This window comes from Euwallacea fornicatus, chromosome 23, assembly GCF_040115645.1.
Source record: "Euwallacea fornicatus isolate EFF26 chromosome 23, ASM4011564v1, whole genome shotgun sequence".
Lineage (NCBI taxonomy): Eukaryota > Metazoa > Arthropoda > Insecta > Coleoptera > Curculionidae > Euwallacea > Euwallacea fornicatus.
Genome location: NC_089563.1, coordinates 1527599 through 1551142, shown reverse-complemented (window position 1 = coordinate 1551142; position 23544 = coordinate 1527599). Strand labels below are relative to the sequence as shown.

At 35.8% G+C, this 23544-nt stretch overlaps 1 protein-coding gene across 2 annotated transcripts in view; it reads right to left on the bottom strand.

The window, feature by feature from the left end:
* Samuel (SAM-motif ubiquitously expressed punctatedly localized protein) overlaps nt 1–23544 on the bottom strand; it is a 215141-nt gene that overhangs the window by 76459 nt on the left and 115138 nt on the right. The window contains exon 1 of one of the 2 annotated variants that reach the window (XM_066295813.1): nt 301–350. The exons of the other annotated variant lie outside the window; for it this stretch is intronic. Within the exon in view, the coding sequence (XP_066151910.1) occupies nt 301–314 (14 nt within the window). The 5' untranslated portion in view covers nt 315–350. Of the gene's footprint in view, nt 1–300; nt 351–23544 lie in introns of those variants that run through there. 2 annotated transcript variants of the gene reach the window in all.

Genomic DNA, 23544 nt, shown 5'->3' with positions numbered 1-23544 from the left:
TGGGACGCATGTGCGGCTAAAGCCGGGATATGACAGGCTACTAAATCGGGGCCGAGTACATAGGTTAAAGTTGGCTCGTATGACCTGCATCGACCTTTTTCATATCTAAAAATGTCCGGGTTCAAAATAGCCGCTTGGTTTCAGAAGTGCCAGTTTCGCGGAATCAACTTATACAGCTGTTTCAGTTGTTGCAAATGAATTGTTGATTATATCGCCGAATTCAGGGAAAATTCATTGTTTTTATTATTTTTTCTTTATTAAGTAACAAGTTAAATTTAACGCGAAAAGTTTAAATCTCACCTATTTCTTTTCATGTAATTCAAACATTTTAAAGCAAAACTAAAAAAACACACCCATAGCAAGTATTCGAAGAAAACTGATAGGTACGGTGTACCTACATGCAGGTATCGACTTTTGTACATAACACGTACGTTATCTTTGCTCCAGGTCACGCCTTATCTCTAAATTCTTATCTGCAGCATAAAGGTTACAAGTTCTATTTACACGGCAAGTGATTATGATATTCGAATAGGTATGCAAGGCAGGTACTGAGCTAATTTTACGGTAATTAATCAAAACACAAAAGAGAACATAATTCAATTGTACATCTCCTATCTTCATACACAAAAAACAATTCGATACGCACACACTGTTCCTTTGTCTCTTCCACAGGACCTGTATTATACCTATTCTATTAAATAATATGCACACTATTAGGTCCAACCTAGTCTAAGCTGGTGGATTTATTTGAGGATTCTCTGATTTAAAAAATATAATTTAAGGAGTCCCATTCTCATGTCATGCGAGAAATTTACATATGGAAAAGGCGTTGTCAAAACATATAAAATGTCAGCTAGTGGGGCTTTACCCGTATATCCCCTTTATTCTCACTTCGTGGAAATTCATCTTGACAAATCTCAAAAGTTTTTTGGCAACTACTTGACAATATATAATCTCCTCGAGAAATCCCCCAGGACACAGTTAAATAAAGTTTGACAAAACTATTTTTTTATAAAGGTGAAAAAATTCGCTATAAAAGAACACAAGTTTCCATGATTTAGTTTAAATTTTGAGAACAGAAAACAGCGCCTAGAATTTCTTTTAAATCCACGTTCATGTTATCATTTTTACAGGAATATTTAGAAATGCACGCAGCGTTCGCATGTTGCATACAATTGGTAAATTCGTTTAACGATACGTCATTTTTGAAAACTGGAAATGTATCTGATTCTTGAAGAATTTTCAATTTCCGGATTTATGAAACTTCACGAGAAATATTTCGAAGCTTGTGCTCTGTTCAGAATTACCGATTTTGAGGAATGATTTTCAGTCGTTAGACATTTTTAAGAGTTTTTATATAATATAATAATTTATATTACTTTTAGGAACACACATATATGTAAAAAAAATCTGAAGAAATCTTCTTTTAGTTACTTTTTAAAGCTCTTAAGAAATATTTCCCTGTTTTGGGTGTGTAAGGTGAAGGGTTCTAACATACGTAAAGAACTGAAATATTTTATTTAATAAAAAAAAAAAATTGATGTTCACATTTGCTGTGTTGTTGATAGCAAATTTATGATACGCGGTATTCCCCTTTTTAGAAGATTTGCAATGCAAATATTTCTGTATCAGTAACATTTTCTAGACATTACTATCTAAAACATGCACTGACAATGTATTGTGATCGTTGTGATTTAAATATAAATATAAGACAGCATATTGAAGACTTAGAACACTACACTTTGGTATTTAACGCGAAATATTTAGTTCACCATATTGTTAAGAATTTTAGAAATATTTTTTTATTTAATTTCTGGTCACTAAATTAATTGTAAAATTTACAACTGAGTGGATACTTTTAAACTATACTGCTCATAAACTATATTCTTATGTTCAGGTGTAGGTAGATACATAATTAAAAAATTAAAGAAAGTCGGACATAAAAAATCTAAAAATTGTATATCTGTGGACTCTATAATTTCGTATACACTTCCGAACACGAATATTTACATATATTCAGGAGAAGAAAAGTAGATTGTTTGACCAGCCTGAACTCTGGGACAATACCTTAACGGATCGAAACTGATCGTGGAGATCTCAAGATGAGAGACATTCCTATAGCTACTCTACTTAAAAAAAAAAATCCAAAGTGGGTGCGTCAAACGTTTTTAATGGCCATCATGTTTATTTGCAACTAGACGTTAATTCACTAGCAAAAATCTGATCAGTTAAAAAATTGAATTATTAATTATTAATTAAATCGAATTAAATAAATAGTATACAGTTGCCCTGAACTTGGCTGTTACCAGGAAATTTCCCTTTATTTATTTTTAACAGTAACAGTGGTGCGCAGTCTGGCACACTCCAATATGGGGATACAGAAAAAAAGCAAGAGAAACTGAATTTTGCTCCCTTGGCAATGTGTAGGTCGCTAAAAATACAAAAGATGCACAAGCGGCTCGCATTATGCACGCTGTAGCGTTCATAATGCATAACCATATTTTGTATGTTCCATAATTTGCATACCTACTTTTTTAGTATGTAGTGCTAGCTCTGATCTTAAGTCTTTCTTTCTCCAGTTAACAGGATTTCGCACACTTTAGTAAATCCAGTGGAGCGCACAACAGCCAATAATTAAATGTCTTTGAAGGCAAAAAAATACGTCACTGGTTTTTTGAAAAATAAAAAGTAGTCTCGAATATCTTGTTAATGTCTGATAAAAAGACTTGCTTCAGTTTTTTACTTCCTATCTGCTCCACGATTTCGTATACACCTCCGAACACGGGTATCCCAAAATTGTTAATCTATAAGAGATGCATGCATAACACAGAATTTTGCTAACCCGCTTGAAATTCATTCTGACTAGTATTCAAGGTTATAGCTATATGCCCTGTATATATTTTGTGAAACTGCGTCCTTCGCAAAAACTGTAAAACCTTGAAGATTTTACAGTTTTTGGTTTGGGTAAATTTTGCAGTCTTTTACCTACAACAACCCAGATGTGTTCGTTAGAAGATTTGGAGGTGTGGGAGGCCAATGTTTGTTATTTTGTGAAATTAATCCAACATAACTCGGATGCGATGTGCACTCGTGCGTTGTTTTGAATGCAAAGTTTTTTTTTATCTAGCGGTTCGTATTTCAATAGGTTTTCCTTGTTCGGTACAGCTGGTTTTTAAGCACCTTTGTAAAAGTGAATGCATCTCTTAAAGCCGAACGTCGAGGGTGGCAATCCTGACTTGTGATTCTTCGGTGACATTCACACAAAAAAAGGTCCAACTCAAAGAAGGAAAGGTACATCCTTCTTTGTGTTGTGTTTTCCTAGAACCACGCCTAACTACTCATTACCATTTTTAACCTTCTATTTATATTAGCAGTAAGCTCCCTAAAGGATCAGTCTCTTGTAAATCCATCATTCTACTTACCGCAAATTCGCTAATCTATCATATAATAAATTAGAGAGTTTTTTTAGAGGATTTAAACTTAACGGACACTATGACAATAAGGGGTATTATAATTTTATATTGCTGTTGTATCGTTACTTTATTTATCCCTTCAGTAAGAAAAGAGAGGTTCAGAGTTCAGTTGTTCAGCAGGTTATTGGGAACCCTTCTGTAAGCTCTACCAATATAATTAAAAAAATAAGTTATATTTATCGTATTACAACACCACAAAATGGCGCGTAACGTCATAAAATGGCGAAATAAATTTATTGGAACTGTTATGTCTAATAAATCTCTAAAACACGACTTGGACAATATTATTGAAAACTAACAAATTTTATTTTAATTTCCACTCCTTATTTTGCGGAACGTTATAGAAATTATTTTAATAATTAATAATTAACGTGAACTAATCTGCACTAACCTGGAGTAGCCAGAAAATTTAATGCATTTCACATATTGATCTAGATTCCAAACATTCGACTGCCAAGTGATTTAGCGCGAATTAAAGAGGATTTTCTATTTAATACAGGGATAGTCCAGAAAGAAAATAGTTTGATAGGTTACCGCAGATATAACAGACAATGAAAACGTGGAGACGAAAGCAGTTAGATAGGGATGACAATATGTATAAGAGAGGATTGATCCTTGGCGCTGAATCGATCAAATCACACATTATCCTTTTTCAGGTCGTAGGAGTCAGAGAGAGACAGACTTTTTCCAAATCCGAACTTCTCTTTTATTTCTTTCGTATTAATCTCAAAAATATTTGTTTGGACTTTTGAGAGAAGATTGTTGTTATCACGTTATTTACAAGGGAATTTAATTAAAACAGTTAGAAATTGTGTTTTGGGGTAATGTGATAACTATCAGCAAAGTAAATGGTCTTGAGATGTGCAGATATAACACTGAAGAAAATGAATTTACCATTTTGCGAGTTGTATTGGCATTGTGGACTTGTAACTCGTCAAATTTCTTGAGGTATATCTACGTTCCAGGTGAAGTGGTCATTTTATATCCATCACCTGCCAAATGAGAAGAGCCGGAACATATACATATTTTATTACGTACCTTTTTGTATATAAGACCTATTCGCTTTTGAGTGTTTATAGTATCCTTTTCCAAAAATTGGTTTGTAATGAGTGTTACTGCGATCTGGTATATTCTTTATACAGGGTGTCCCGTTTAAAGCTGTAATTGAAGATTACTCAGAAACGGTACGTTGTATCAAAAAAAGTTTCAAATAAAAGTTGTCCGGTAAAGAAAGGGACATGTCAGGAAGATAGTTACTTTTAGCCATATCCTTATTTTAAGGTCATTTCAAGGGATTTTTTTTTCAAACAACCACTCCGTATTTTTTTTATAGATCCTTGTATATTAGACGTTATCTTTAATAGACGTTTTGCTGCAGAGTTATGTTTGATTTTTGCCTAATTTTTGAGATAATCAGAACTAATAAATCTTTTTCTAAAACAGTTTTGCAATGCTCATTCTGTTTAAAGTTCGTAACAATCGTTCGACCTAATAAAAAAGTTATTTCGATAAAAAAAATGTTTCTTAAATTTCCTCTTGTTAGAGTCTACCTTAAAACAAAGTCTGCAGGAAATCGATATTCTTCTTTTAACAATCAATCTAATTATTTTGTGTCAAATTATTCTTTTAATTTCAAAATTCAATAATTGAAATGGATCGCTAAATTTTGGATAAAAATTCCAAAATGGTCTTCATTTACGGAGAGGGGGGAAGAAATGTTTGTCGGACAGTAGAACTTTACGCCGAAAGATTTCCGGATGAAAGAGTTCCCTTTTGGACGACTTTCAACAGTGTCATCAAAACTTTTAAATAAATGAAAACGATGGAAACAAAGAAACGCAATCGCTCCCGGAGTGCAACACATGAAGGCATTCAAATTGCAGTTCTTACAGCTGTTGCCTTCGATCCCCATATGTATAAGTTGTTGTCGAATTGCTGCTGACTCAGGAATATAAAAAAAGTATCTAAAGAATTTTGAAGGTGAATAAATACCATCCTTAACACATTTCTTTAGACGAGGAACTCTATAAAAGTGATTTTAAAAACCGAGTCAATTTTTGTAATTCGGCAAGGTAGGAATTAAATAAAAATGCAAATTTTTTCCCCAACGTTTTGTTTTGGGACAAATCCACATTCACAAACCATGGTGCAGCGAGTCGCCATAATCTGCATTTTTGGAGTGCAGTAAATCCACATTGGCTTAGAGAAGTTCAACATCAAAGACTATGATCAGTGAATGTGTAGTACGGAATTATTGGGGAATACTTAATTGGACCTTTCTTCATTGAGGGAAACTTGAATGGAGAAATGTACCGCAATTTCTTGCATAATAATCTTCCGGAATTGTTAGAAAACGTTCCACTTACGATTAGACGGGGAATGTGGTATCAGCATAACGGCTATCCAGCCAATTTTACTAGAATGTCTCGTGAGGTTCTTTATGAAATGCATCCAGATTGGATAGGGCGGTCCAGTGAATTGGCGGCATAGGTCGCTTAATCTGACCTCACTCGATTTAAAAAAATAAATTTAAAGAATTTTTTTTTGTTAGATAGAAAGATAGTTATGAGTTTTAAACAGAATATGCACTGCAAGACTTTTATAAAAAAAGTAATAATTTCGATTATCTCAACAATTGGACAAAAATGAAAGATAACTGTGCAGCAAAATGTCTGATAAAAAAAACTGTTCAAATAAAAGATATTCATTTTTTGAAGGTCTACAAGGATCTGTATAAAAATACGGGGTTGCAATTTGAAAAAAAAACCTTTGGAATGATCTTAAAATAACTTTTATTTGAAACTATTTTTCATGCAATGTACTGTCTTTGAGTAATCTTCAAATGCAGCTTCAAATAGGACACCCTCTACTTATTGTTCAGTCCTCTCCATTGCATTAGTCTTCAGTACGCATGCTGTTTTATATACCGGTTTTTTGTCCTTCAAGACATAGTTGTAGGTAATTTAAGTGACTACACCAGGAATACGAAATTTTATAATTTGTTCACGACATTCTGGGTATATGACGAGAACCCTAGCTTCTTACACCAAGTACTAAAACAGCAATCAGGTGTGTTTTGTAGCTAAGTTCTCGACATAAACAATAAATTAAAGCCACGCATTAAAGGGCAACAAGCTGAAATATCCTCTTAAGTAATCCGTAAATATAAATTTTACAACAACGAAGAAATCCAGATGAAGAAACAGCCATTTCGATTAAGTAAACACATGCACCACTGGCGTGCGCAAAAAAAGTTGAGGGGAAAACGTATACACGACCCCCCCCCCTCCCCATTTTCCCCATCGTGTCCCCAAATTTTTTTACCCAAATCATAGGAAATGTGCGCCTAATCGAACAATGCATCACTGCAAAATTTTATTAAAATCTGTTACAAAACACCTAAGTCATTAAAAAAAGGATTTTTTACTAAATTTAACATCCTGTATAATGAGTATTATGCGCTAAAGAAAAAGTGCCATAAAGGAAGTCTAATTATTGTTGGGGTAAGGAGTCACCAGGTAACGGATTGGCCTACTAACATGTGATAGCCTATATAGGAAGGGCGATAGTAACGATCCCTAAGGGAGTCCTTGTTTAACAGAAAATAGAACACGAAAGTGTCGTCTATTTATACTTCTAATTGTCTGTATTCCGAGAAGTTTTTAGTGATGTGAAGTAGGTATTTTGTATAATCCTAAAGCAAACCACTACGCTATCCCTATCAAATAGCTTATCAATCTCCATGAATGGACTTTCTGATCTTGCACCATTTAGATGTGTTATTATTGGTATACCTTTTTGATCAGTTCTTGAAGTCTGTGTGCGTTATCTGGAATTGTGTTTGTGAATTTTCGCAGTCAAGCCCTTCAGAACTTTACTTTTTATTTTCTTTTCCCGGTGCTACGTTTTTGATACGAGCTAGCGGTTCATTGTATTCTGTATCCGTAATTAGCTTGTATATGTGGGCTAAATAAAAAGGTTTTAATTACTGGATGTTTTTTATGCCACGAAGTCTATGTAGCACTATCCACGTTGGAACATTTTGCATAAACTGAAAAACTCTTTAAATCGCGCTACTCATCCGCAGTTTTATAGTTTTAAAAGCGTGCTAAAATCTGCTTAAATTTGTAAAAACTTCCAAAAATGTGCAGAAATAAATCTATTCAACTAATTTAAGTCTCCATTAGCGGGTGCTTCGCGGTGCATATTTTTAAAATTTAGTTAGGATTATATATATCCAGTAGGTTTTTTCATATTTTCCGTGGCGGAAAGTCCCGCAGAAATTTCCGTTCTGGTAAAACTAAACATTGCGCCACAAGGAAATGTTGCTCTGGAAAAGCCTACAGACGGCAGCCAAATTAATTTCCCGTTTTAAAACTTTCATTGAGCTTTTGATTGCGCAATGGTCGGGAGTTCAAAGGGTTTCAATGCGGCTCATGCCGGCAATTAGTGATGACCTATGCGGTGAAAAGCTTTGTTGTGGATTTGACTCAATTAAACGTATAATAATTAACTAAAAAAGAACAAAAGCGAATCTTCTTCCCATTGGAGACAGTCAGAAACGATTGGCGTTGACACAGGCCCTAAGAACAACAATGACAAATGCATTGTTATAGCCCAGTGTGAAACCTCAAATAAAATAATAACAAACAATGGGGCGCCCATAAATTGCGAGTAACTACGGGGGAGAGTGAAAGGGATAGATGATCATCATTTGTTTGGGGCGCGGGGTGAAAAATATATACATAAAAAAACACTAGCGAGGACGTATTGGGCGTATGCGGGTTGGTAATTTGAATTTCTGGTTTGGGGCCGCTCAGAAAATCGTTCGGGAATAAGTTCTAGAGTGAGTGTATTCAGGTGTAAATTTAGGACAGAAAGGGCGAAAACATTTTTAATTCGGATTTAATTCGAGAGAGCAGCTTTTGCTTCCAAAACCAATTCGTATATTAATTTCGATTTAAGCTATCGCAAGACCCACCTTTAATTATGAAATTTAAATCAAGTAGATGTCAATTTATAGCCGTTAAGTCCCATATCGATTCTGCAAACCATATGAAGAGAAGATCGTTCCAGTACTTTCGCCACGCAATGGATGTATGCTATTGGTTTATTTCACCGATGGAAAAATCCTTTTGCACACATTAACAATCTTAGTAAATTACTTGAAGACCGATAAGATAGCTATAGTATAGTTTGTTAAGAAATCGTGACTGATGTGGCTCGAGTATATATAATTATGACCCATGGAAAAAACATTGGGGCCCTACTCTTATTGTCCCTTATTACTCCACCTGACAGAGTTGAGTATATAAATCTCTATAGGCATAATAAACTTGGTGAGCAGCGAATGAAAGTTTACATCTGAAAAAATGGAGTTTAAGAATTCCGTTACACAGGAAAGTGGCTGATGTCATGCAAGATCCACACTTTTCAAAAATCAGTAGTAACTATCAAAATAACAATTGTCAAACAACCCACATCTCGAATTAACAAAATGAAATACCAATGTTAATAATAAACTAATAATAACTTCAATAACTGTTGAAAATGACCACCATCCTCTCCAATACACGCACCAAGTCGGATTAACATTGATTGGCGAACTTGTTACAACACACTTGACTCAAATGTCTTTTTCTTAGATATTCTTCATTTCGATGTCTCGTTTTATAGATTAATGACTGTAAGTGACTCTATAGAGAATAATCTAAAGTATTCATATATGGCGCACTGGGAAGCCGTACATGCGCTATTGCTCTCCCGAACCAGAAATTCACGCGCACCTAAACTAAACATGGTACTACATTATCGTGATGAATCACATGTTTTCTCTGGTTCTTAGATCGCCCTTCAGGCGTTCAGGAAAATCGTGGTCCAAAAACCTACGGACCTACCTACTTATACTGGTCGCAATTAAGTTTTTTTGAAAAAATTCAAAGTCCAATATCATGATCGTCGATAATTCCCACGCAAATATGGGTAGAAAACTGTAATTCGTTACGATTTTTATATTTTTTTTATTATTTGTATATTTTTTTTATTATTTATATTTTTTTTTCGGTAAGTGCGTTTTCAACCCGAATATGGTTATTGTGAAAATTAGTGATGGCGTTAGCAGTAATCCAAGGGAATAATTCGTGAAAGACACTAGGAAAATTTTGGGTTGCTGCTAATTCAGTGCACTGTTGAATGCAAATATTTAGTCCTAGAGGAAATGACCTAATTAGTAATGGAGCCTGCATACATTATATATCATAAAGACAAAGTGGTTAAGTTTATGAAATTTGCCGTACAGTTATACGTGTCATATTCAATTTACCAGCAATTTTTCGTGTACTAATTTGAGAGCCTTTTTCGATTTTATTTATAGCAGCTTCACAAAGTCTTGCGTAAATGTTAATAAAAGTTTGTTCGTTTGGAGGCACTCGGTGGGGAAATTGCGCTTGATACATTTGTCTTGCAGCTTGAGCATTATCGTGAGCCATTCCGTAGACAAAATGCATGTCTGCCATTTCTGCGTTTGATAAATTGGACCATTTTAAACACAACCACAATTTATTACTCAAAAACCCAACATAAAAAAGTTTTTTTAAAAATAATCATAAAATTCCGATTTTATCAACCATTATCAGATTTTTAAAATCCACTATTAATCAATTATCTCAGTTTGCTGCTACGAAAACCTCTGACCTCTTTTCTAATGCTTTAGAGGTGAATAGTTTATTTCGTTAATTTGATAGAAAAAGTTTGCACTTCAAACATTTTTTTCCAGATCGTTTGCTTTTAGCGAGATGTACTGGGAGCACCTTTTATCGGAAAAACTTAATTGAGAGTAAATACCTTTTAAATATCATTCAGGAAGTTGCAAATAGTTGTGGCTATTTAAGTTCAGGTGTATGGTGCCAGTACCTGGCGCTTTTTGTGCTGCGTCATTTTTCAAAAATATCATAAAAAACCTGCACTTACCATATGTTCTATACCCTGTAATGTAATAGCTGTGCAACCATATTAATATGACTTTTTATTTTAATGAATTTTTTTTCAAGTTTTTTTTTACATATTTAGTGCACGTCTTATACAGGGTGTTTAAAAAAGACGCGGCCATATTTACGGAGGTGATTTTTTCAGAACGTTTTATGAAAAAAAGTGCCTATAAACGTAGGTCCGAAAATGTATTGTTTCCAATATACAAGGACTATTTATTTTTAATAGCGTTAAAAAAAAAAATCTCTTTTGACCGATTCTTTAAAATTTGGTAGCGTTGTTTGTAGTAGTAAGGGGCTGATTTGCTCCTAACCATTTTTGGAATGTGTGAAAATGTTTTTTTCTGATAAATGGACATGTAATAAAAGGTTTTCACTTTTTATTTCGTAAAGTAAGTAATATACGATGAAAATTCAAGAGACAAAAAAGTGGTATTTTTAGTTGCTTCATTAAGAAAAAACGTAATTTCATTAAAGTCCATGGCGTACATTCTTTGGCAATAAATTTCGTTACCCCTCTCCCCCCTCCCTTCCGCCTAACGCCATTAGACTTAATAATTTTAATCTATTAGGTGTATAAATTAATTCACGGCCTTTTTTTAACAATTTAGATTTTTATTTATAAAAAAAAGAATTACAATTTAATCATCAAAATAATTGCCCTTACTTTCAATGCATTTCTGCCATTTATCAGACAATTTTCGGATCCCATCTCGGAAGAAAGATGGTGAGTTTGATTGGATAAAATCTTCCATTGTTTGGTGTACTTCTTCGAGACATTGAAAGTGTGTATCAACCAGGCGACGTTGTAATACTCGAAAAAGGTAATAATCAGAAGGTGCAAGGTCTGGTGAATACGCCGCATGAGGGAGAACTTCCCAGCTCAACGCGGAGGTAATGTCAATGGTGTCTTTTGCCGTATGTGGTCGCGCGTTGTCGTGCAACAAGATGACTTGCCTTGTTCTACTACCATTAAAAGGTCTTTTTCCTCAATAGCATCCCTCGATTTTATTAATTGGTCTTGATAACGGTTAGCAGTAATAGTTCCTCTTGGTTTAAGTGTCTCATAATAAATTACACCTTTGGAATCCCACCAAATACTCAATAACAATTTTTTTCCGTGGAGGTTTGGTTTTGCAGTACTTGCTGATGGTTCTCCCGGATAAACCCACGATTTTTTTCTCTTAGGATTGTCATAAAATATCCATTTTTCATCTCCAGTAACAATTTTACTTAATAAGTCTTTTTGTCTGAATCGCGTTCTCCAAAACCGTTGCTTCTAGCGACGTCAATAAAGTATACCTTTTCTAAGTATAAAAGATAGGGAAAAAGGTTTTTAAATACCAAAATAATATACACCGTGGCACGAAAAAGTTACAGAGATTTAAATGTGTCCTAATGGTCGCTTGTGGCGCCCCCTAGAAGAAACAACTAAATCGTTAATAAATTTGAATTTTGTATCCTAAAACACCCTCAAATATGAAATTTCGTGAAATTAACTCAAAGAAATCGAAAGATATTAAAGAAAATGTGATTTTTTTTTCAACTTTAACACCCTGTAGCTCCATAATTATCAACTTTTGGACTGAGGGAAGTTTAGTTAAATCGACTTATTTTCACTCAAACAATCTGCGGTATTATTTTGGCCACGTAATTCGAGGACACTCTGTATAATTGATTAAAATTTGTTTTGTACATAAAAAAAATGTGTTTTATTCCAAACTAAAAAACGGAACGAATTTAATTGCCAACCCAATATTTCCTCAGAAGTAAATACGATACACAGAAATGATGTACAGGGTGAAATTAAATTTATTTTTATATATTTGGAAAGTTTCCTTAGTTTTGTCCATTAGTGAACCTATTACTACAGACAACGCTACGAAATTCCAAAAAAATCGGTCAAAAGGCATTTGAGTTATTTTTCAAAAACTGTTATTTAAAAAAAAAATTACACCCTGCGTTTTGGAACCAGTACATTTCCGGACTTATTTCCTGGGAACTTTTTTTCCACAAAATGACCAGAGACTTCGTCCTCTTGAATATTGCCGCGTTTTTCGAACGCCCTGTATATTAGGAAAATCTTCGGTGCGGCTGGTGAGTGCGCTCAAAACTCAATATTACGCAGAGTGAGTCGTGCAAAACCTCCCAGTTTTTCCATAACAAATCGAGTGCTTTCTCTAGCATTTTAATTTGCAATAAGAGTTTTTATGTTTAAAAATGTGGCACAAACTGGCACAGTCTGAAGCCGCAAGTTCGCGTGTCGCAGCTGCACTTGGAAGCTATTTAGCGCTGCCTGTTAAAATTATCGGTATTTGCCTTTATTGTTGAAATGCGCCTTAACGAACGCGAATAATTTCCCATGGCTCGCGTTCACAAAAGCAAACTTCCCCATTTAACCGTTATTTATTATTAGTGTTATGGGGGCGCTAAACGCCAGAGTAATGTGACGCTTTTAGGTCGGATTATTAAAGTTGTTTTGTTTTTTTAATTACGAATTATTGCTCGATGCAAACATCTTTTAACGGGGAAAAAAAAGAAATAATTTTATTTACTATCGGACGACTCCTGCAGCGGCCAAGCTTGAGGAGGGGGGGGGGGGAGGAGGAGGAGGACTCCTGCCGGGAAAAATGGTCTCGATTTATTTCTAAGCCGGAAAATAAGGAATGCAATAAAAAGTTCTAATTAGACAATTGGGAGAGCGATACTAAGGAAAAAAGCGGCTTCTCTCGCTTCGCGAAGTGACACGGAAAGCCCGCTCATTTATCCGCCAGCGGCGAACCTTAATTCTCCAGATTTATTCACACCGGAGGATGGAGGATGCTCCATCAACGTTCGTCTAGAAGTGTACTAATGTATGCTGTTTTACTTGTCCTCATTTCCAGAAGTGATCTTTCCTTCGGAATTGAAAAAAATGATCACGCAACTAGAACGAACATTACGACGTTCAGTTGCAAAATACACACCATAGGATTGGTGTGATCAACGATAGATCAGGCGGACTCGAACTTATGGGAATTACTGCGGACATTTCTGAAAAACCGAACTTGGAGTTTGTATTATCCGCAAATACGGGGCGTCCCAAGTTGGAATTTAACGCCATGTTATGCATCGAAAAATAATGCCGATTCGTTTTAGGAAAAATGTTCGAAGAATGCTTTCCTGTAGAAGCATCGCATTGGTACGGTAAACTTCACATTAAATTTTAAAAAAAGGCAGCTGAATCAGCAAGTTTTAAACGTGCATTAAAACGTTTTTTTACCTTTTAATTAAGACATTTTTGAATGGGAGCAATTGGTCATCAATCAATGTCCTAAAAGTTGTACGCCCCTTTAATATTCTGGGGAGGAGAAACGTAGCTACCAATCCTACAAATTAAAGTTCGTTTCCACGAATTTTGGAAAATATGATTTCAAGTTCAATTTATGGATTAATTCTCCATGAATCGAATAGGTTGGTGACACCCAGGAACTTCTGTAAATCCCTATTAAATTTATAGCCCCAACGGATTTGAAACCTGCAGGTCACAAATAATGAAAATATACAACTTTCAGTCGAATTAAAATGAAAAATTGTTGTGCGTCACACAGTACGTCAAAGTGTGGACATGTTTATTGTTCCAAAATGTCCTTTTTTTCATTTGCGTCATTGAATAGCATTTTTTTTTTGCGCGAATAAAGCGTTTTCATTTGCCTACAATAGAGCTAGAAATATCGGCGTAAATAAGAGTGTCTCTGCTTTGCGTTTTTGTCCGTATTTCTTGCGGGACAAAAGACGTCGGAAGTGTCTGACAATAGACGGCGAATCCGCAAAATTACTTTTTAGCAAGGACAAAGAGGCAAGACAGCCAAACAACGAGTAATTACCTGTTTTTCATCCGGCTTAGCAAAGAGGAGTGACAGAGGACTTTCGGATTTAAATGGAGTCTTCTATCGTCTTGGACACTTGTGTGAAGGGTGGATTTAAAAAGCGAAACGAAACTAAAAAAGGAAAATGTACGAACAAATGAAATAAACACACAGAATCGTTTAACATCCATATACAGGGTGTCATTTATGGGGGTGATTCTAGGAAGAAAAATTTATATGAACATAGCATGTATTTATATAATTATGGGTTCGGTAATGCTTCGTTTTCAAGATATCGGGTGTGGAACTTCCTTAAAAAATAATTTTTTCGCAAAAATCTTAATACTTCTTTAGCCCACTTTGTTGAAGTTTGGGGGAGTTATTTATGTGGTACTGACTCTTTTAAAACTTTTATATTCTTTTTATCTTAAACACAATCGTGGCCACCCGGATCACAAGATTTAAATCCGTTAGATTTTCTCCTTTGGGGGCATGTAAAGTCCTTCGTTTATACAGGTCCGGTCAATACTGAAGGACAATTAATCCAAGAGATATGGGATTTATGTAATCAGATAAGATATACACCGGGGAATATTTCAACGTATTCAGTAATCGATGTTAAGACGAGTTAATGTTTGCACTCAAATTTAAGGAGAACATTTTTGGCAGCTATTAGAAGTTTCGTGTTACTTATGGCTAAATGTTTTTTATTAGAAAAATTACATTTCAGTTGTTTAAGTGTAGTTTTGATAAAGCGTTTTTCTTGTTCGATTTTTCTCAAATTTCCGGTATTGCCCCTGTGCACGTCGGTAGCAAAAGGAGACAAACAATTTCTAGCTTAAAAGATTTCTTTGTAGTGTAATCAAAAAGTGTCACCAAGTTTCAACTTCATATTAGTTTGCGTCTTATTGTTAATTGGGACTTTTTTTAATAAGTAACGATAAAAAAAAGTTTTACACCCTGTATCTTGAAAATGAAGCATTACTGGACCTTGATTTATATAAAATTTTCGTTTTAAAATAACTCAAAAAATCACTCTTTGAAATTTAACTACGCACTTAAATAACACTCTGTATCAAGCTCCTGGCAAATTTGCTCTGAAGATAATAGAGAGAAAATTAATGAATTTAGGCCGGAGCATTGGCCAATTTCTCAATTTCCGTGGAAACTCTCTGTCTGTTATAGTTACCGGAAAATCGATAAACTAACAGAAATTAAATATATCAGAGGAGTAAACCTATTTTTATACTCAAAGAGAAATGTAGGTACCATATACGAGTATAAGCATTCTACATATGCCTTTTCATTACTTCAAACGCCATATGACTCTCATAACATTTCTAATAGTGTTCATAAATAAATAAGAAAGTACTTTCTACGTCTATTCCGGACAAAATTCCTCCAGAACGGAGAATTTCTATTGAAAGTCCGAGACAAAAGAGGCCATCTCGACTTTAGATATTCATTAGAGGGGAAGAACTGCAACAAACAGACGAATCTCGTGTTTTTGAGCAGACGATTCAGAACTACTTTTAAGTATTTCATTGTTTAAACGCGAGTTCAAAGGAAGAAAAACGATTTTGCAACGTCCGACGTAATTTGTTTAATTCTTTTGAAATCCAAAAACTTGCCCGACAATAAAAGGAGCTTACAAAGAGTTTTCTATTGACTTTCAGTGTTACACAGACAGGTCTAATTCAATTTCTCTGTCCTTATGATGAATTGGAATCCTAATTTATTCTTCCATTTCCATTTTTAGAATGATTTTAATGAGGGTTAAAAGGTGCTTACCCCCATCAAATCCTAATTAGCATTTTATTTTGTAACGTCAAGATATTTTACCTCTAGAAGCATTTTTCTCTGCACTTGAATACACAAAGGAATGGTAAATATTTAAAGCAGACGCTGGAGAGGAATTTATGAATTAGTACTAGACCGACTTCACCTCCTTTTACAATCTCGCAGAGCATGAATCAAAAATGCATGATACTAGGTTGAGCTATATTTCAGTAGTGGCAATTGTAGCATGTTTCGCTTTAATAATAATAAACAATTCATTTGTGTATTGTTCAAGCCTTTAAATACGTTTTAAGTGAGAAAGGAGAGTTTATGAGCTGTAGAGATGCGTTTCCCTCCTGTCGGTATTTCCGAAAATTTGTTGGCGTATTTTGAGATTTTCCATGAATTTTCATTGGGTGATTTGTGAATTTCTTTAAAGACTTTCCGAGTTTATTTTTACATTTTGCAGCGAAGTTCGGTAGATTTTAAGGAGATCTTACGAAATTTTTTGGGCGTTCTTGGAGATTTGATTTGAATTCGACGTAGTTTTTTGAGCTATGATGATTTTCACGAGTTATACTTTCCTAGATTTTTCCTGGATCTCGAGCAATGTTCGGATATTTATTTGGACGATCAAGTAATTTTTTCAAGCTGGAAGTTGGCATGACCAAAGATGAAGATATACACCGTAGCGAATAAATTAGATAATATTTGCTTTAAATTTGTGCGAATTATCTAAATTCACGTCAAATAAGGCAAAAACAGAAACATTCTGGAAAATTAAAACTCTGTAGCTGGGTAGCAAGGTTTTTACGCTTATACGTTTATATCAAGTTTTATGAGTAATGTCGTGCATAGATCACCACCTGGAATGGTGACAAATTATTGAAGACCCTGTATATCAAAACTTAGTAACTTATAAGTAAAAAATTCACTTCTGCGTATATGATGCGTAAAGAGAAATATGCTTCCCTTCCTCCAGTTACTTTTTATTAAATAAACATCGGTCATAAGTGAAGTAAAAAAAGTAGCACTTTATTCCCTTATTACGTAGATAATTATTTAAGTAAAATTGAAGTTTCTCGTAGAATACAAGTGTACCTTGAACTAACTTGACCACATTATAATTATTGTTTAAAGAAAACGAGGAATTGAAGATCCTTTTTAAAGGGACGTCTCTTTAAACAAAACCGTATAAAACAATAAAAAAAAAATCGAAATGGCCTATGCCAATAATATTTAAAATTCGATTTTCATTACAGAAGTAAATTCTGTAATTTTTACCAGCTATTACAGCATGTTGTACAAACTTCATTATTTCCAACTATAGGGTTAAACCGCCGTAAAACACATAATAAAATAGGGTATACGGAAATGGAAGCCAAATAAAAATCCCTCATAAAACGGCCGTAAAGGCGTCTCTAACGATAAACGAGGCGAATTGGAAATTCAGAACGAGTGTTTTTGGTATAAAATTACTGGTGCGGTTATTGAGATATTGATGTAGGACATTTTTAGAAATTTAGTGAATGCGGTGAAAATACATGTCGAGGCGAGCGTGCTTGACCACACGAATTTGTGAGAAAAAAGTTTATGGAAATATATACTTTCGACTAGATCCTGAGATCATTAAAAACGTAAAAATGAATTGTTGAAAACGTGACGTCGGAATCCCCTCTAATAACCCATAAACAACACACCAAACTCATCTAACACCACATGCTGCCCTGTATTGCATTGCGGCGAAGAAATTTTAATAAAACATGAAAAACGGCGTCAACAAGTGCAAACTTTCAACCCTTCGATGTGGCCACACGTGCCCGCCCTTAAATAACTAAGAAGCTTCCATATTAGTTTTGCCGATCATGGGACAATGCTGTATTGTCAGCTAGTGCCAAGTTTATGCTCCCACACCGGGTGTTGCATAATTCCGGAGCCGAAGGGGTAGGGGGTGCGTATTAATAACAAAACGAGGCCCGGAGACATCCCTGATTCGAAACCAATTAAACATCGATAATTAAGTGGAAGTCCCGGTTTTGAGGCAGTCAACTGAGAAGTTAGTTAACAAAGGCCTCGGCTCTCGGATGGTGATCGATTGTTCGTCATGTTCCGGCTTGATTTATAGAGCCGTGGTCAAGACAGCCAGTGAGACGGGTCGAATGTCTGGAAGACCAAACTTAAGATATTTGGATATTTAGAGATGTTAGAGTTGAAGAGCGGACTACAGGAGCCAAATTTAGGTGTAACTATTGGTAATTCGTTTTATACTGGTTTATAAATTAACAATGCACAATAGAGCTGACGAAGGCCCGAGCTAAGAATGCGTAAAAGCAGTAGCTCATTAAACTTTGAAACTGAAACTTAAACACGAGGAAATGAGAATTGTAACATTCCCTTCTTTCGCCCTTTATTGACATATTTTTTGTGTCTTCGTGCTGCCATCAATTACTCATCTATCCTCATTTATTCGTGCCTACTACTCTCATCAGCAGCACCTTAACTCACGTAGAGGAGGGGGAGGGTGCCTCTGTGATAGCCACCATAATAAATCGTCTTTTATTGATACGTCTTTGGGTTTCCTTTTTTTCTCTCTTCCTGAAATGTCTTCGATTTGTATCTTGGCCTGAATTCCTTAAAATTCGTCTCTGAATTGTTTTAAAATTCACGGGCACTCATCTTTTTATCATCCTTCGTGTGCTGACTCCTCATTTTGTTTGAGGAGTAGTTTCTTATGTATATCTGTGTGTGTATGTAGGGAATAATCGGCGGACTACTTTATCTCGAGGAAAATCTTCGAAAGACACCCCGGGCTCATGTTTCGTTCACCGGGTAGTGTGGGATTCGCTGAGGTGCCTACCCAGTAAACCCTCGGAAGCAAAAGAAACTTTTTTTTCTCCGAGCCGGAATTGTCCTTCATAAATATTTATCGTCAGCATCTAAGAAGTCTTTTCTTTTTCCCTGGGGGGGGGATATCTAAGGCTAGATTGGAGCGATTTACCGAAATTGTCCTAGGGGGAGGTCTTTCTACTCGACTTTTTTTTATGGCCCTCTGGCGTGTGTCTTGTGAACGGCACGAGAGGCCGGTGTACTATTTGTGCTCATGCGCAGAAAGTCGCGTACATCCGTTACACATGCGCGGTCACCCATCCGTTTGTTACGCAACTCAATGTCACTTTCTATAATACTTCGGACGTAAACTGGCAGACCAATGTGGCGTGCGGCTACTTAGTTATCAGTGGACTGAAACCTTCACAAAACCGATGAGAGCATGGTTCGGTCGTAAATAGACAAAGGTAAATTATTTTATCCCGCCAGTTACGTCGAACACAGAGGTTTAGGCGCTTGTTTCTAGAGGTCGGAAAGGCAAGCTCCAGTGAGTTTTGGTACTACATATCTGAAGATGATTCAGAGTACTCCCCTTTCCTGCGCAAAAGACTCAAGGATGTTAAGAGCACAGCAGCTTGAAATGAGAAAGAACGATCACCGTAAATGACGTACCGTGTTACTGTTAAATGGTGACAAGAAATATAATGCTGTGATTGAAATGCATGAAGTAATGATGAGGGATAAACGTGACGAAGAGAGGAAGCGAAAATTTTATGCGTAAAAACTGAAGAGTTTCTTCGAAATGCTCCAGTGAGCTCCGTGGCACCCCAAATTCACGTGTGAACATTGCGGATCCGTTATTCAGGGAGTGAAAGAAAAAATTAAAAAATGCGACTGATATAAAAGACAATCTAGAAGAACCCACAACAGTCGCTTGTGTGTGGAGGGCTGAAAGAAGGTTCCGCCAGCGGCCGCAGTTTGAATTTTTTTTTATTCGGTCAGGGTGGTAATTCTTCTTTCGGCTCGTGGCGCAAAGAATGTTTTACCCATAAATTATACGTTTGAATTTTTTTTACATATAAGCGGAACAAAATGAGACCTAATTTATCTGATTAAAAACGGTAAAAAAATTAAGACGCGTTATTTTTACTTTACGCCGCATTTCCGTGAACGACCGGCTATGGAAGTATAACAACGTCCGCTCATCGTAAACTCACTGTTTCTTCCATGGAAACTAAGATGTAAACAAAAACTTTCGATCAATTTGTGGGCAAAATAAATCAAAGACGAGAAGGAAACTTTTGATGAAACAAATAAATTCTTCTCCTGAGAAGTTGAGTCAAGCACCAACTAAATGAAAAAAAAAAAAAATGAGACGGAAATGCCATAACTCTGTGCAATTCTCTTCTGTTCGTAAAGGCTCTGATAAGCAGCTTTAATAACTAGTATTTTAATGCATTTTTATGAAAATGTTAAAAATGCCATTTCCCAGGAAACAGCCAAACGATTAAGGTTTAATAAATAGAACAATCCTAAAAATCCCACTATCTCCGCGATTTTACTTAAAAACTAGCGTTCCGTTGCGGTTTATGCATTTTAATTCAACGGAATTAAGCAATAACAAGCAATAAGGGCTGTAAAAGGGCGCGCAATTTTGCATGTTAATGAGAAATGCGCGCGCTGAATTTAAAAATTCTAGTTAAATTGGCCGAGATAAAACTTTACGTTCGGACGCGTTGTTGTTTCGGTTTTAGCTGGAAAACTCCCCCAGCCATTTGAAAGCTTTTGACCATAAGGGTGTGATAGGCATTAAAAGTACTGAATATTAAGTGCATATAAAATTATCAAGTATTGGTGAATTGAAGAAGTTTGATCCTTACAGAAAAATCTGAAGATGGTCTTATATGGCCTGGAGAAATAAATCTGCAGGGACGTAAATACCAGGAGTCGCAGGCATGCCATTGACGAAGCAGGTGAAATGGACATTGTACGTATAATATTATCGATCACCGAAGGAAATTTGGAGTGCGGTAATGTAATTTGAACACTGACATGAAATTACCAAAAAAAAAAAATTATTAGGAGGAAGTTTATTTCCAATTTTGTCAGAAATCCTGACAAAAAAATCAACTAGATCGTCACTGCTCCATAAACCACAGTCTGATGTTTTTTTTCACATTTTCCATTCTTTCCTCCAAGCGTTTTATTTTTGGGAACTCCTTATAATTTTTGCCAACAACGAGAAAAATGTTTTCCAATGTTAATACTAAACTGGGGTGATGGTCGCCTGAGACCTCCTCTCAGATATCTGAGAGTGAGCTAAATATTACATGTTAGTTTCGAGTGTCGTAAAATAACAGTCAAGCGGTCGTATGCCTGTTGCTTTTTGTTGAAAAACCACTTTTCCTATATAAAAGTTTAAAAGAGCGGTTAGGCAAAACGGGCCGTAAAGACCTTAAATAAACCCTCACCAGGAAAAACATCATCAAATTCCCTTTTAGCATGATAATTAACCGTGGGCTTTAACGCTGCGAGAGGCTAATCTAAAATATGATGGATATTTTTATTTACCCAAAAAAACAGAAATATTCCTCCTCTTTTGTGCAGCTTCGAGTAAACACCATTTGAATGTTGGACGTTGAAGCGTAAGGCAAAAATGGACTAATTAAATTTATAGAATAATCCTAAAATTATCCTTTATTTCGTCCCGTCGTGTCCGGTTAATTGGCGGTAAAAAAGGGGTTTGGGTCAAAAACCGAGGCATAAGTGTAGCTTTAAATTGATTTACACTCCTCCTTAATTAAGGTAAACTCTGAAGAATCTTGCACGTCCACTTAAGACGGGAAGTTAGTCAACGGAACTGTCGGGTAATGCGAGATAGTGATCGATCTAGCAGGAAAACAGTCCATCATTGTCTCGCCTGATTTATCGAGTGCTGGTCAAGAAGAGAGCTTAGCCATAGGAATAGTAATAAGAGCCAGGCGTTCAGGAATTTGGATATTTGTTAGACGTCCATCTTTTAAGATTGAGTGTCGGGAATGAGGACCCTCCTAGGGTGTCTGACATTTCATCTTTTGTGCCTCCAATGTTACCAAGGTTATAATTGAACGGGGATTGGGTGCGGAGATTTTAGAGAGCGGTAAGGATTAGAAGGCTCACAAATTTCTCAAGGGATTTCTTAATAATATCGGCTTTTATGAACATGAAGTGACTTTGACGCGTGAAGTTTGAAGAATTCATTTTTTGCCTCAAATTGCCATCTTTTGAAGTTCAAACGTGAAATTCCGGAACATCAATTCTTGTTCTCGCTCAAAAGTCTCTAACAGGTTTTAATGAAATGTTCTCCAGCTGCCTTAGTCGATGGTGTTGTAGAGTACCTTGTGCGCTGCTTTGCACATGGAGTTTTAGCGAGTGTAGGCTCAAAGGCAATTAGCCCATTGATAAGTGCGAGGGAGACAGGATATAGTCTCCCTCGCACTCTCCCATTGTCAGCGATCGGTTAGCGTCGTCGATTCGCAACTAGTACGCCTTAATCCGGGGAGGGGTGTAGTTCTACGTCGTTTTGGAGGACGCAAATTATACGCAATTTAAATGCGTTCTTCGAGAATAAATTTGATGATAAATTTCAATGTAGCCTTACCTCTAGAAAGAGCGCTGTAGAATGGTGTTTTTAAAGCTCGTCAATCTAAAAATAAGTTCTTTTTGTGAAATGATCTGTCCTCTGATTAGTCGCTAGCCGATCGCGTTGATAATGCAACAGAAAACGGCGGCCTGTCTTTTTCCCATTATCAATCGTCTATTTGTCTTTTGTTTGCACTTATCAAAATTCCATGTGCATAGCAGCAAAGAAGGTACTGTATATCGAGAATCAGAGAAACCGACAATTTGAGAACTTACAGTATCTGTAGCGAAGAAAAGAGGTATCAAAAATGCCAATTAAAGATATTTAAGATTTTTAGCCGTGTTTTGGCCTCCTAACGGACTTCTAAAAGGTCTATATGAATTCGAAATTTCGAAAGGTTTTTTGGTGACAAAGGTGGCTCCGAAATATGTGATCTGCACTGAATAAAAAAAGGGAAAATGCTGAAAATAACTAAAATAAAAAATCGTTTCAACCACTCGATCCTGCAAAAAGGCAAAGAATATAATGTATTCAACTTGATATGTCCTAAATTTCAATACAATTTTCAAAATGTGGTAACGTGAGCTTATTTGGCAGTTCATGACCTGCATGAGTATTATGAAATAACAGGACGATGTCTTGTTGCCGTTGGAATAGGAAATAGTTCTTCATATTGATCCTTGCCGGTGATTTATCCATTTCCTCGATTTTGGTCCAGCTTGATTTCTTGTGGAAACCATAGATCGTTAATTTTAAATTCGAGGTTTTTACGAATGTGAACAACATCATTTGTAGCAACCTACGCAGCTCGTTCTCGCCCCAACTATTTGGGCTGGTCTCCTTCAAGTTGTGTATGCTGTTCCCCTCTAGATCTACCGGCTGCCCCCTGTCGGTTGTTGAGGTGAAAGCAAATTGGCAATTTTCAAAAATATCGGAGTCGAATTGAAAAATTTCAATTTTTTAAATGAATTTGTAGCGACAGGGACCATACCAACCAGTTCTGCTTTGAA